The sequence below is a fragment of the Lepidochelys kempii genome, chromosome 9 (assembly GCF_965140285.1).
Source record: "Lepidochelys kempii isolate rLepKem1 chromosome 9, rLepKem1.hap1, whole genome shotgun sequence".
NCBI lineage: Eukaryota > Metazoa > Chordata > Testudines > Cheloniidae > Lepidochelys > Lepidochelys kempii.
This window is the reverse complement of record NC_136388.1, coordinates 48,549,731-48,565,923: the sequence shown is the minus strand read 5'-3', so window position 1 is coordinate 48,565,923 and position 16,193 is coordinate 48,549,731. Positions and strand designations below refer to the sequence as shown.

The 16,193-nt window shown below is 43.8% G+C and overlaps 1 protein-coding gene across 11 annotated transcripts in view; it reads right to left on the bottom strand.

The window, feature by feature from the left end:
• STAG1 (STAG1 cohesin complex component) overlaps window positions 1-16,193 on the bottom strand; it is a 380,321-nt gene that overhangs the window by 84,285 nt on the left and 279,843 nt on the right. For all 11 annotated transcript variants that reach the window (XM_073360216.2, XM_073360219.2, XM_073360217.2 and 8 more), the window contains one exon: window positions 4,205-4,297. In XM_073360216.2, the coding sequence (XP_073216317.1) occupies window positions 4,205-4,297 (93 nt within the window). The remainder of the gene's footprint in view (window positions 1-4,204; window positions 4,298-16,193) is intronic.

Genomic DNA, 16,193 nt, shown 5'->3' with positions numbered 1-16,193 from the left:
TCTCGGAAGGGAGCTGAAGGAGAGGAAAGTCCAAATGCTCTTCTCTGGGATTCTTCCTGTTACAGAGCAAAATAAGACAGAGATGATACTGGAGTGAACTGTTGGCTAGATAAGTGGCTAGGCAAAAGTAGAGGATTTTATATATGTGGAACTTTGGGTCACCTTTTATGGGGAGAGGACAACATATGTGTCACAGATTTGGTCGAGCTAGCAGCCCACCAGATGGCTGTGTGGGGATCTGATTACCCATGTGTTTTAAATCTCTAGAGCAGGGGTCTCAAACTCAAATGACCACGAGGGTCACTGAGGACTAGTACATTAGCCCGTGGGCTGCACCACTGACCCCCCCCACTGCCCCCCCTCCACCCCTTCCAAGAGGCCCCGCCCCTGCCCCGCCTCTTCCCTGCCCCCATTCCAACCCCTTCCCCAAAATTCCCATCCCAACTCCGCCCCCTCCCTGCCCCCAGGGGGTGCAGGGTGCAGCAGGGGGCTCAGGGCAGGGGTGCAGGAGGGGTGTGTCAGGGGGCTCAGGGCACGGGGTCGGGGTGCAGGGTGGGTCAGGGGATCTGGGTGCGGCAGGTGGCTCAGGGCAGGGGGTTGGGGTGCAGGAGGGGTGTGGGGTGCATCAGGGGGCTCAGGACAGGGGGTTGGGGTGCAGGAGGGATTCGGGGGGTGGGTCCGGCCCGACGCACACCAGGGGCAGGACAGGCTCCCTGCCTGCCTGCCCCGCCCCCGCGCCGCTCCAGGAAGCGGCTGGGACCTGGGGGGGCCACAGGGGTCTATGTGTTGCTCTGGCCACTCCTCCAGGTACCTCCCCCGAAGCTCCCATTGGCCAGGAACGGGGAACTGCTTCCTGGAGTGGCGCGGGGGCACCGGGCTGGAGCCGCTCTAGGTAAACACTGTGCGGGGGAGGGGGTGGGTGTGCCGCCGCGGGGAGCTGTCGGGCCGCAGAAAATAACCCCACGGGCCGCGTGTTTGAGATCCCTGCTCTAGAATCTGAACAGAGCCCAGGCACTATCCCAGTCTTAGGGCCCCTAGGCATACACTCAGAGTGAAGATCCTCTGTCTAACACTCCCATCTGAGAGTTAGAAACACAGGACCCAGCTGCCCAGCCCCTGGAACCAGCACTGACAACTTAGACTCCACCTGCAGCTTAAGCACAGCCTCTGCCAGGATTCCATTGAATGTGTGAGCCTGCTGGGTTACAGTTTAGGTCTCTCTGGAGCCATGTGGTAGATGTAGCCCATAACAAACACACACTTTGCACAGACATTTAACACATTATTGGGTTTTATTTACTCACCTGAGAAATATAAAGACACACGCAAAAATAATAAACCCTACATGCATTTCTCTCTCTCTAGCTCACCCTTCCTTTGGGGGACCATCCCGACTTCAGATAGTCAGCTCCTCTGCCCCCTTACCTCACCCAGCTCCTGCAGCAGCTTCCCTCATCTTAAGCTGATAAAAATAGCCAGAGAGAGAGAGCCAGTAGAGCAGCTTCTGCTCTGTATAACCTTGCAGTCTCCTCTGTCAGGTGACTCCATTTAGCTTCAACAAGTGATCCCAGACTCTTACCAGTTGACTTCATTGCTAGGTGACTGGTCCTCTGATAAACCAGTTCTCCTGGGTGGGAGCCAGAGACTCTTTTGTATAGAGTTCAGTATGTCTCCACTTAAGTCAATATACCTCCTTTGTTATCCTTTTGGAATTCTAGGAATTCATAATCTCACACACAATTCATAAATTGTGCAGTCTTATTCCCCAAATCACCAGAGTATGGTTTGGATTTAGTAGATGGGGAACCAAGGATGGACTAGTCAGGAGAGCATTCAACTAGCAACAAAAGAGAAGAGTATTAAGGGGGAAGCAAAATGCAAATACAAAAACACATAACTCAGACTCCATGTATCATGAATGTAAAGGATCAAGGTGTCAAGGGATAAAGAGAAGAAATTCTTTAATTGTCTACATATCTATGCTTGAAGCCTGGGAAATAAACAACAGGAATTAGAAATACTCATTTTTTAAAAGAAATTTGACACAAATAGTATTATGGAAATCTGGTGGGATGAGTCACATGACTGGAATGTTAAAATCACTGGCTACACCTTATTGGGAAAAATAGAGCATGCAGGAGGGAAGGGCAATGTCACTGTACATCAAAGATACTATTAGCAGCTTTTGAATAATTCACAGTTCTGAAATGCAGGACCTGGAATGCTTCTGGCTCAGAGTTGCAAATGATAAAGCACAAAACCAGCTAAACATCTGTTTTAGACACCAAATAAGACTAGACAACAGGATGAACAGCTCTTTAAACATCTATTTATACCATGTAGAAAGAAAAACTGAATTATCATGGGTGCTTTCAATCTGGGGGACATATGATGGAGGATTAATGCTACCAGTGTGAAATGTCCTTGGAGCTTCTAAAAATCAGTGCTTTAAAAGGCCCAATTGTCCGAAGTTGAAAACAATTATGAACAAAACTGACCGGGAGGAGAAACTTAGACAAAACAATGTGAATTATAATTTGCAGTTGTTTAAGAAAACTTTATCAGATACACCAAAAAACCCACAATCTGACAATCACAAAATAAGGCTTTTTTGATTTAAAATGAGAGTAAAAAGCCATCCTAGATAAGAAGGGAAATGAATGCAGTAATAAAATTTTATCACTCAAACAAATGGAAACAGGGGAAGTTGACAGCAATGACTATAAATTAGCAGTTATGAAATACAGACAATTTGATAAGGGAAGCTAAAGATATCAGTGAAAAAAATTTTGGCCACTAGGGTTAAGGACAATACAAAGGAATTTAAAAAAGATCTCAGGAACAAAATCAAGAAATCCTAGCAATGGTATAGGTCTATTACTAGATAAGGATGGTAAAATTGTCAATGCTGATATAGAAAATGGAGAACTGTTCAATAAATATTTCTGATCTGAATTTGAAAAGAAGCTGGATGACATATTCACATCCTACAGTGATAATGAAATATGCTTTATGTCAACAGTAACTAGGCAGAATGTTAGCAGCAGCTACTAAAGTTAAATATTTTAAATCTGCAGAAAGGGATAGTTGTACCCAAAAGTTTAAGACGAATTGGCTAAGGAAATCTCGGAGCTGTTGATGTTTAACAAATCCTAGAACACCGGGAAAGTTTCAGAGAAATGGAGAAAAGGTAATGTGCCAAAATTTAAAAAGGATAAATGGGATAATCTAGGTAACGACAGGATGGTTAGCCTCACATTGATGCTGGGCAAGTTCCTGGGAAAGCCTTCAGAAATATATTAAAGGATACTGACAAAATTAATGCAAACCAACCTAGTTTTACAGAACATAGATATTGTGAAGCAAACTTTATATTGTCTTTTGATGAGATTGCACAAAATATTGATAAACCTTTATATATAAGGGCCAATTCTGACAGGAGACCCTTCCAATAGCTAATACACAGTAATGGGCAATTACACTCAACTATGAAAATCTGCTGCCTACCCATACAATCATAATGCATGTGCGCACGCACACAGAATTTCAACCAACCTGGGAAACAGGGAAGGAAGCAGTAAGCCCTGAGTCTCAAGGAAGTGAACATTATGAGAACTAAAATATTCCCCAAATATGATTTTTTGAGTTAGGAACTAACAGGAAGAGACACTGACAGGATATATCAATTTTTAAGAAAAACTGAGTTTTCCTTAAGAAGAAGTGGCTATTTGTAAATAGAAAGACATTGTAAAACAACATCTGAGATCACTGATTCAGTGTCCTCCAGGGTATTCCTATATCATAGCGGCAATAAAAGAACTGGTACGGGAGACACTGGTTCTCCTGTTGGGCAAGAGTGCAGTATGCCTTACTGGAGCCAATGGCTTGCAGCTCTAGAAGTATCAGAGTTCTCCACTCTCAAATTGGCACAGACACAGAAGTGAAGAACTGTCACAGCATGTACCCGTGGGATATTGCATTTTGTTGCCTATGGTGCAGGATGAATTTGGCTCTAGATGTGTTATGGTGTGCTCAGAAAGAGTCTGTATGAATATATTTCTATGGACAGTTTGTTTGGTTTATTAAAAAGAATAGCACAGAAGATTGTTTCATCACAAGACTGATCTAATAAAAACTTCTTCTTGGTTCTTGCTATGCTTAAATAATCAAACGTTTGTAAAGAACATGTGAGTGCATTTCTTACCTGTTCTTTGACTGGAGTGTTGACATTCGATAGGCACTGCTGGCAGACAGCCAGAAAGGATTTCACAGTTTTCCTCAATACCAACAAGTCCTCCTGAATAAACATCGAAAAGGGATAATATTCTTTAATTAGAGGACTAAAACATAAGATCATGAGAATGGCCATTCTGGGTCAGACAAATGGTCCATCTAGCCCAGTATCCTGTCTTCTGACAGTGGCTGGTGCCAGATACTTCAGAGGGAATGAACGGAACAAGGCAATTAGTGAGTGATCCATCCCCTGTCATCAAGTCCCAGCTTCTGGCAGTGAGAGGTTTAGGGACACCCTAAATCTGGAGATGGGGATGTGTCCCTGACCATCTTGGCTAACAGGCACTGATGGACCTATCCTCCATGAACTTATAAAATTCTTTTTTGAACACAGTTATAGTTTTGGCTTCACATCATCCACAAGTTCCACAGATTGACTGTGTTTGTGTGAAGAAGTACTTCCTTATGTTTGTTTTAAACCTGCTACTTATTAATTTCATTGGGTTATCCCTGGGTCCTTGTATTATGTGAAGGAGTAAATAACATTTCCTTATTCACTTTCTCCACACCAGTCATGATTTTATAGCCCTTTATCATACCACCTCAGTCATCTCTTTTCTAAGATGAACAGTCCCAGTCTTGTTAATGTCTCCTCATATGGAAGCTGTTCCACATCCCTAATCATTTTGCATTGATTCTCTATACTTCGCTATACTTTTTTCAATTCTAATATAACCTTTTTGAGATGGGGTGACCAGAACTGCATGCAGTATTCCAGGTGTGGATAACCCATGGATTTATATAGTTGCATTATGGTATTTTTCTGTCTTATTTACTATCCCTTTCCTAGTGTTTGCTAACATTCTGTTAGCTTTTTTGACTAATGCAGCCCATTGAGTGGATATTTTCATAGTAGTATCCATGATGACTTCAAGGTCTCTTGCTTGAGAAGTAACAGCCAGTTTACATCCCATCATTGTGTATGTATTTTTGGATTATGTTTTCCAGTGGGCATTACTTTGCATTTACCAACATCAAATTTCATCACCAATTTTCTTGCCTAGTAACCCAATTTTGTGAGATCCCTTTGTAATCCTTTGCAGTCAGCTTTGGACTTAACTATCTTGAGTAATTTTGTACTGTCTGCAAACTTTGCCACCTCACTCTTTACCCCCTTTTCCAGGTCATTTACGAACATGTTGAACAGCACTGATCCCAGTACAGATCCTTGAGGGACCCTGTTATGTATCACTCTCCATTGTGAAAACTTATCATTTATTCCTACCCTTTGTTTCCTATCTTTTAATCAGTTACTGATCCATAAGGCGACCTTCCCTCTTAACCTAGGGCAGTTTACTTTGCTTAAGAGCCTTTGGTGTGGGACCTTGTCAAAGGCTTTCTAAAAGTCCAATACACTATATCAACTGGATCCCCCTGGATCACTGTCCATGTGCCTGTTGCACTCTCACGGAATTCTAATAGGTTGGTGAGGCATGATTTCACTTTAGAAAAGCCGAATATAATGTGTTCATCTATGGGTCTAAAATTCTGTTCTTTACTATAATGTCAACCAATTTGCCTGGTACTGAAGTTAGGCTTACTGGCCTGGAGCCATTTTTTTTAAATTGGCACTACATTAGTTATCCTTCAGTCATCTGGAAAAGAAGATGATTTAAGTGATAGGTTACATAACAGTCAGTAGTTCTGCAATTTCATATCTTAGTTCCTTCAGAATTCTTGGGTGAATACTATCTGGCCCTGATGACTTATTACTGTTTATCAATCTGTTCCAAAACCTCCTCAACTGACACCTCAGTCTAGGAGAGTTCTTCAGATTAGTCATCTAAAAAGAATAGTTTGGGTGTGGGAAACTCCTTCACATCCTTTGTACTGAAGATCAATGGAAAGAATTAATTTAGCTTCTCCACAACGGCCTTACCTTCCTTGAGTGCTACTTCAGCACCTTGATTCTCCAGAGGTCCTATTGACTGTTTGTCAGGCTTCCTGCCTGATTACTTTAAAAAACTTTTTGCATTAGCTTTTGGGTCTTTTGGTATTTGCTCTTCAAATTCCTTTTTGGTCTGCCTAATTATATTTTTACACTTAACTTGCCAAAATTTATACTCCTTTTTATTTTCCTCACTAGCATTTGACTTCCAATTTTGAAAGGATGTCTTTTTGCCTCTAACCACCTCTTTTCCTCCCGTTTAGCGATGGTGGAACTTTTCTGGTCCTCTTACGGTTTTTTTTTTATCTGCAATATACATTTAATTTGAAACTCTATTATGATGTTTTTAAATAGTTTCCATGCAGTTTTCAGGGATTTCACTCCTTTGAGTGTTCCTTTTAATTTCCATTTAAACTAGCTTCCTAATTTTTGTGTAGTTCCTGTTTTTGAAGCTCAATGCTATTATGGTGGGTTTCTTTGGTATTCCCCCCCTATTATTAATAATATATTAAACCTCCATTCCCAATCTATTAATAATAGATTGCCAGGACAAGAAAAATAAAAGAGTTGACAAATAATTTCACACACAATCAAGCCTACAGCTCTCCAAGCAAAAATGGAGAGGCAATGAAAAGAAAACAAGGAGCTCTCTGGAGAGGCACTGTCTGTATTGCACCTAGCACAATTGGAACTTTGCAAAAGGGTCTAGGTACCACTCTGATAATAAACAATAATAAGAATATACTATCACCACATCCAAGATATTTTTAAATACAGATACCAGCTACAAGCTTGAATTTTAAATTTAGATTTCAATTTTAAAAGTTTTCAAACAAAAATTTAAGACGACAAAGTAAACCTACATGGTATTTATCTAGAACTTGGTACCAGGATAATTCAACAGGAAAAGAAAAATCTGTTAAATATCAATAAACATGAATCAAGTCCAACAACATCACAAGGTCCTAACAATCTGCAGAGAGGGGAGCTAGAAAGGCAAGCTTGCTTTGTAGAAAAACCTGCTGACGTACTGGCCCAGGAACAGGAATTAACGACTTGGGGACCAGAGGGAGGGAGGTTTGAGGGACTGGAGAACGGAGGATTCATTGGGAATGGTGCATTGGGAAGTGTGTGGGTAACTGATGGATCGGGGGGGATATCCGATGGAATTATAGATTTGGGCGATGGGAAAGATGGTTACCTACTTTTCCTTAACTGTTGGTCTTCAAGATATGTGTTGCATATGTCCATTCCACTGTAGCTGTTTGAATACCTCATTCATAGTTATCAAAGGTTTTTTGCTCAGCAGTACCTGTTAGGGCAGCATGAGTGCCCCTGCCTTGCGCCAGTGCATGCAGTTATAAAGGGCCCCATTGCCCCCAACCCTCCTGAGTTCCTTCCTCCTGGAGCAGGGGTGGCCAACCTGTGGCTCCGGAGCCACATGTGGCTCTTCAGAAGTTAATATGCGGCTCCTTGTATAGGTACCGACTCTGGGACTGGAGCTACAGGCGCCAACTTTCCAATGTTCCAGGGGGTGCTCACTCCTCAACCCCTGGCTCTGCCCCCACTCCACCCTTCCCGCCCCCTCCCCCGCCGTGCCCTCGCTCCTCCCCTCCACAACTTCCTGCATGCCACAAAACAGCTGATTGGGGGGTGCAGGGAGACGGGGGAGGTACTGATCAGCGAGGCTGCTGGTGGGTGGGAGGCACTGGGAGTGGGATGGGGGAGCTGACGGGGGGCTGCTGACATATTACTGTGGCTCTTTGGCAATGTACATTGGTAAATTCTGGCTCCTTTTCAGGCTCAGGTTGGCCATCCCTGTCCTGGAGAGACTCCAGTGGAAGGAGGGTGGATAGTGGAATGGAGATGTGTAACATTCCCTAAACAACAGTATTTATGGAAAAGTCAGGTAACTGTTTTTAATTCTTCAAAAGTGATTCACATGTCCATTCCACTTTAGGTGACACACAGTTCAAGCTGGAGGTGGGTTTGGCATCTACTCAAACAGAGATTGTAGGACAACCTGTCCACATCTGGCATCATCTCTAGACTGAGGAGCGATGGCACAGTGGGAAGTAAATGTGTGGATCGAAGACCAGGTTGCCACCTTACTAATGTACAGGATGGGCATCTGGGCCAGAAAGCCTGCAGAAGCTGCCTGTGATTTAATTGAACGAGCCACCACTTTTGATGAAGGCTCTGTACCTGCCAAAGTATTTTTTAATACTTATTTTTCAGGACTAACGAAGTAAAACAGTAAAATAGAAAAAAACATGCTTGTTGACACTCAAGTAATTACATTGGTGAGGCAAGATTTCCCTTCACAAAAGCCATGTTGACTCTTCCCCAACATATTCCAGCCACTAGTGTTAGGTATCTTCTGCCTGTGTAGTCCATGATCAAGGTGTTTCTTAATATTCTCTTTGGTAAATAGAGTTAGCTCCTCAACCACTAATTATTTATGAATTATTCTCTGAATCTTTTCCAGTTTTTCAATAGACTTTTTAAAGTGTGGATACCAGATTTGGACACAGTATTCCAGTAGTAGTCTTACCAATGACATATACCAAGGTATTATCACCTCCTTGGTCCTACTCAGGACTCCTCTATTAACATAGCCAAGTATCGTGTTAGCCCTTTTGGCCACTGCATCACATTGGGAACTCATGTTCAGTTGGCTAGCTACAATGGCCCCTAAAACTTTTCCAAAGTCACTGCTTCCAGGATGAGTCCCTGATCCTTTGTGACCTACATTCTTGTTCCCAGATGTAGGTTCTTGTATTTAGATGTATTAAAATGCCTGTTGTCTAATTGCATTCAGTTTCTCAAGTGATCCACATTACTCTGTAACAGTGACCAGACCTCATCATTATTTACTACCAATCTTTGTATCATTTGCAGTCTTTAAATGACTTTTCATTTTCTTCTAGGTCATTGATAAAAATATTAAATAGTATTGGGCTGAGAATAGATCCCTGTGGGACTCCATTAGAAACAACCCCAGTGGATGATGGTGGTTCTCCATTTACAATTACTTTTGAGATCTAAGAGTTAAGGAGTTTTTAATCCTTTGAATACGGACCATAGTGAGTTTGTATAATCTTAAACAGAAGCCATAATGCATTATATCAGTATGGTTACCTTTAACAGCCAAACGTGCAAACATGTCAAGAACAGTATCAGGTTTGTCTGTTTTCCATTCAGTGATATTTATTGGTATTAATTTTGTTTCTGACCTTTAACTGTTTATTGGTAGAGTACTGTATCAGCCATTCCATGATTTTGCCTGTGATTAATATCAGGCTAACCAGTCATTTGTTACTTGGGTCATCCTGTTTACTCTTTTTAAATATTGACATAACTTTGATCGTATTCCAGCCCTAGGTTCCATAAAATACTTATGAGTTCAGTACAGAGACTGAAGATTATAATTAACATTTGTCCAAGACGCAATAGAACAAATAATGTCCAGGATTTAGTTTTCTTCAATTTTATGTTTTTTTCATTTTCCACTCTGTAACATTTTCCTCAACTTTGGAAAGTTACAGAGCAACAAAAGGAAAATTTTGTAACTTTTCCGAAGTTCACTAGTCTAGCCCAGTCACCAGGAGCACGCTTCGCCTGGGCAAGATGGACAGCACTGGTGTGTTATCAACATATTAAACATCTCTTTAAATGGCTCTCTTAATGACCTTGCACACCCACTGAATAAGACAGTGACAGCACAGAACTCTGTGGTAGTTCACATGTTGGCCCTCAGTGCAGAAGAGCAATTGCCCATACTACTCTCCAGGATCTTCATGTGAGTAAATCACAAAGCAATCCAAGGACAGTCCAATCCATTCCTGCCAGGCTCCACAGGCATGTTAAAAATCCACAGTTTTGAAGGCAGCTGATAGATCTAATATCAGCTGGGCACAAAATCTTTATCCAACATTAGGTGAAGACCATTGATCAGCACAATAAATACAGTCTCTGTACTGAACCCAGATAGGAGTCCTGACTGACAAGATCAAGATACTCAAAAGTTGTATGATCACAACCTTTTTCATATTTGTAACCAAAAATGGAAGTTTAGATTCGGGTTAATGCTTAGCAAGATTCCCAATGTGAAAAGATGACTTTTTGAGCAGAGGACAAGAGTGACTCCTCTAAAGCAATGGTTCTCAATGGGGGTACATGTACCCCTAGGAGTAAGCAGAGATCTTCCAGGGGGTACATCAACTAATCTAGATATTTGCCTGGTTTTGCAACAGGCTATATAGAAAGCACGAGTGAAGTCTAACTAAAATTTCATACAGACAATGACTTGTTTATGCTGCTCTGTACACTATACACTGGAATGTAAGTACAATATTTATATTCCAATCAATTTATTTTATAATTATATGATAAAAATGAGAAAGTAAGCATTTTTTTCAGTAATAGTGTGCTGTGACACTTTTGTATTTTTATGTCTGATTTTGTAAGCAAGAAGTTTTTAAGTGAGGTGAAACTTGGAGGTATGCAAGATAAATCAGGCTCCTGAAAGGGGTGCAGTAGTCTGGAAAGGTTGAGAACCACTGCTTTAAAGCAACTGGCACCCTGTCTTCCTAAAAGGAAACATCAACAACCCCATCAGCAAAAAGGAGAAGGATGCAGCACACAAGATGTGGCATAATATTCTACTAATGTGTCCAGAACCTTGCGAGTGACAGTGCTCAAAACCCAAGCAGGGAAAAATCTGTCTAGGTACTTATATGCTCCTCTTCACTGTAGTGACTGAGCACCTCCCAATTAAATATAAGAACTACAACTAACAAACATTTTTCTCTCTCTTTCCCTTCCTGTAAAAGTAGCTTGAAAACTAGAATGTTTTTTGCCTCATTCCTTCTCTCCTCCACATATATGTGAGGATTACATGAAGACATTTGGTAACACAAGTAAATAGGTTTTGCATTTAGTTTTGAAAGCTGTGAGGCTAGTGACCATTTTTATCTCTCTAAAAGTGACTTACAAAATTTGGGTCCCACTCTCAAGAAAGTTCCATCTTCTGTTGGTCATAATTCTGATGGAATGTAGCTGTTGTAGGAAGTCATGGTCAAGGAAGAAGAGATGATCTCCTAGAATTGGGACAATCTGATGGATCATTCTGAATACCATGACAGAAACTGAATTTGGCTCTGTAAGTGATGGGGAGCCAACGCTGAGGGCAGAGCAGAGGCAGTATGTTCATAGCCATCTGTGTTACTCAACAAATGGGCTGCTGCATTTTGTAGCAGTTTCAGCTTATTTCATCAAGTTTGGCTTCATTCCCACTATAAGGAGTTGAAACAGTCAAACCTGGAAGGTCACAAATGCATGGATTACTATGACCAGATTTGTGCCTGACGGGATGGAATTGGATTACCCATCAGAAGTGAATAATCTCTAACACACACTGAAATGTGGTAATTCCAACCCATGGCAAAAAGAACATGGATCAAATGGCTCCCAAAATGAAGGAAAGGCAGACATACAGCAGACTGGATTTGTGCTCAGTCAGCATACCAAATCTCAGGCCTGCTACACAAACTAATGGATTAAAAACTTGCTAACTGATAGGTCTCAAAATGTAACTGTAAATGGTGAATTGTCATCGAGCAGGTCTGTTTCCAGTGGGATCCTGCAGGGATCGGTTCTTGGCCCTATACCATTTAACGTTTTTATCAAGACTTGGAAGCAACATAAAATCATCAGTGATAAAGATTGCAGATGACAGAAAAACTAGGGGAGTGGTAAATAAAGAAAAGAACAGATCACAGATACAGAGTGATCTGGATCATTTGGTAAATTGGGCACAAGCAAACAACATGTGTTTTAATACAGCTAAATGTAAACCTAGGACAAAGAATGTAGGCATTCTTACAGGATGTGGCATTCTATCCTGGGAAGCAGTGACTCTGAAAAAGATTTGGGGGTTGTGGTGGACAATCAGCTGAACATGAGCTCCCAGTGTGATGCTGTGGCTAAAAGAGCTAATGCAATCCTGGGATGCATAAATGGGGGAATCTCAAGTAGGAGTAGAGAGGTTATTTTACTGGTTATTTGGTACCGGTGTAACTACTGCTGGAATCATAGAATCATAGAATATCAGGGTTGGAAGGGACCCCAGAAGGTCATCTAGTCCAACCCCCTGCTCGAAGCAGGACCAATTCCCAGTTAAATCATCCCAGCCAGGGCTTTGTCAAGCCTGACCTTAAAAACCTCTAAGGAAGGAGATTCTACCACCTCCCTAGGTAACGCATTCCAGTGTTTCACCACCCTCTTAGTGAAAAAGTTTTTCCTAATATCCAATCTAAACCTCCCCCACTGCAACTTGAGACCATTACTCCTCGTTCTGTCATCTGCTACCATTGAGAACAGTCTAGAGCCATCCTCTTTGGAACCCCCTTTCAGGTAGTTGAAAGCAGCTATCAAATCCCCCCTCATTCTTCTCTTCTGCAGGCTAAACAATCCCAGCTCCCTCAGCCTCTCCTCATAAGTCATGTGTTCCAGTCCCCTAATCATTTTTGTTGCCCTTCGCTGGACTCTCTCCAATTTATCCACATCCTTCTTGAAGTGTGGGGCCCAAAACTGGACACAGTACTCCAGATGAGGCCTCACCAACGTCGAATAGAGGGGAACGATCACGTCCCTCGATCTGCTCGCTATGCCCCTACTTATACATCCCAAAATGCCATTGGCCTTCTTGGCAACAAGGGCACACTGCTGACTCATATCCAGCTTCTCGTCCACTGTCACCCCTAGGTCCTTTTCCGCAGAACTGCTGCCTAGCCATTCGGTCCCTAGTCTGTAGCTGTGCATTGGGTTCTTCCGTCCTAAGTGCAGGACCCTGCACTTATCCTTATTGAACCTCATCAGATTTCTTTTGGCCCAATCCTCCAATTTGTCTAGGTCCTTCTGTATCCTATCCCTCCCCTCCAGCGTATCTACCACTCCTCCCAGTTTAGTATCATCCGCAAATTTGCTGAGAGTGCAATCCACACCATCCTCCAGATCATTTATGAAGATATTGAACAAAACCGGCCCCAGGACCGACCCTTGGGGCACTCCACTTGATACCGGCTGCCAACTAGACATGGAGCCATTGATCACTACCCGTTGAGCCCGACAATCTAGCCAGCTTTCTACCCACCTTATAGTGCATACATCCAGCCCATACTTCCTTAACTTGCTGACAAGAATACTGTGGGAGACCGTGTCAAAAGCTTTGCTAAAGTCAAGAAACAATACATCCACTGCTTTCCCTTCATCCACAGAACCAGTAATCTCATCATAAAAGGCGATTAGATTAGTCAGGCATGACCTTCCCTTGGTGAATCCATGCTGGCTGTTCCTGATCACTTTCCTCTCATGAAAGTGCTTCAGGATTGATTCTTTGAGGACCTGCTCCATGATTTTTCCAGAGACTGAGGTGAGGCTGACTGGCCTGTAGTTCCCAGGATCCTCCTTCTTCCCTTTTTTAAACATTGGCACTACATTAGCCTTTTTCCAGTCATCCGGGACTTCTCCGGTTCGCCACGAGTTTTCAAAGGTAATGGCCAATGGCTCTGCAATCACAGCCGCCAATTCCTTCAGCACTCTTGGATGCAACTCGTCCGGCCCCATGGACTTGTGCACATCCAGCTTTTCTAAATAGTCCCTAACCACCTCTATCTCCACAGAGGGCTGGCCATCTCTTCCCCATTTTGTGATGCCCAGCGCAGCAGTCTGGGAGCTGACCTTGTTAGTGAAGACAGAGGAAAAAAAAGCATTGAGTACATTAGCTTTTTCCACATCCTCTGTCACTAGGTTGCCTCCCTCATTCAATAAGGGGCCCACATATTCTTTGGCTTTCTTCTTGTTGCCAACATACCTGAAGAAACCCTTCTTGTTACTCTTGACATCTCTGGCTAGCTGCAGCTCCAGGTGCGATTTGGCCCTCCTGATATCATTCCTACATGCCCGAGCAATATTTTTATACTCTTCCCTGGTCATATGTCCAACCTTCCACTTCTTGTAAGCTTCTTTTTTATGTTTAAGATCCGCTAGGATTTCACCATTAAGCCAAGCTGGTCGCCTGCCATATTTACTATTCTTTCGACTCATCGGGATGGTTTGTCCCTGTAACCTCAACAGGGATTCCTTGAAATACAGCCAGCTCTCCTGGACTACTGAATCCAATTCTGGTTCTCCCCGCCCTGGTATCCTCGTTCCTACCCCAGCCCCCTTCTAGGACTTCTCCTGTTGGAGGGGTCCTGTCTGAGTCCCCATGCTAGCTTGTTCAGCAGGTAGTGCAGGCTGGGTTCCCACGGCACCCTACTGAGTTTGGGACTCTGTCTGGGTCCCTGCTGTACATTGCTGAGCTCAGGACTCCGTCAGGGTCTCTAAGGTACCCTGCTGAATTTGGGATTCTATTTGGGTCCTTACAGTATCCTGATGAACCAAGGGCTCTGTCTGGGTCCCCTCTGTACTCTGCTAAGCATAATTCTATCTAGGTCCTCCGTCTGGTTCCTCACTTTACTCTCCTATGCCTGGGGTTCAGTCTGGGTCCCTGCTGTATCCTGCTGCACTTAGGGCTCCGTCTGCGTCCTCACTGTATCCTGCTGAGTTTTCCCTCTCTGAACCTGGGCCAATTCTTGTGCAGGGCCAAGCATTGTTTCCTCTGCCCCTTGGCTCCCACCTGCACCCGGACCAACTCTTGTTCTAACCTGACAAGTTGGCTGATGATTTTCTCCGGTGAGGTTCTTACCTTGTCCAACTCCTGTTGACACTTCCTAAGATGGTCCCTCAGGCCTCGGGGAAAATTGTGTTCTCCCTTTCAGTCCCCCTTTGCCATCCTTACTCTGGCTCCCAGCCCCCTTACCTCCTTTCCTAGATGGTCCTGGACCCTCCTGGTCCCAGGCTGCTGTCCTAGCCCCTTTTGCATGAGGGCTGAGAAACCCACCCAGTCTCTCCCCAGAACTATGGGCCAACGCGCCCTTTACCACCCGGACATGCAGTCAAGCTCTCCAACTCCGTGCCTCCAGCTTAACTTCTGCAGTGGGGTAGACTTGGATCTCACCATAGATACAGGAGACATTCATTGGGAGGTGTCTGTCCAGGCTATTTAACTTCAACTGGTCTTCCAGAATGAGAGTGCACCCAAAACAAGTCCCTTAACTACAGTTCCTCCCACCTTAACTGCTACTACCCACTGTGTGCCCATCTGGACTCTCAGAGTGGACCCCACAGCTTGGTCCCACTGTAGTAACAGTTTAGGTAGTCACAGTTCATAATTGAGCAATTTTTTTTTTTAATATGCCTGGCCTGGCCATGAGGGAAGCAAACCCCAGAGCCCCTTGGTCCCTTCCCACTAGTATTTCCAGAACCCTTGGAGGTGCTGTGTGCCTCCAGAGTTTAGGATACTCAGGGTCTTTCCCACTTGAGGGCTTCCCTGGGTTACCCCCTGGTGAACTCCCCTCAGTTTATTACATTGTCCTGGTCACTCAGAGATGGCTTCAGCTGACTCCACCGCTTCCTCCACTGGGGCCGGCTGGAAGCACTTTACCCAGCTCTGTGCCTCTTTGGCAGAACTTTCAGGAACTGTTCAAGGACCACCTGACCCAGAACTTCCTCCCCTGACCTCGTCTCTGGGCAGACACACCACGTCAAGAGGCTGCAGATGTGCCCCTTGGGGGAACGGTTCCACCAGGAACCTGTGCCTATAAGCTTCTGGAGTCAGCCCTAACCAGTCCAGGATAGCTACCTTCACCACCGGGTAGGAGTTGGCCAGCTCATCACTTATTACCCAGTAAGCCACCTGCACCTCCCCATTCAGAAACTGTGCTATGTAGACTGCCCAAACAGACTCCTCCCAGTCTGCTGCCTTTGCCACTCACTCGAATGTCTGGAGGAAGGCCGCCGGGTCATATTGTGGTCCAAGCTTTGCAAGGCCCGGAGCCAACTGGACCCGAGTCTCATCACCAATTGCACTACCAGGTGTGACACAGCCCAACCACTTCTGTATCCA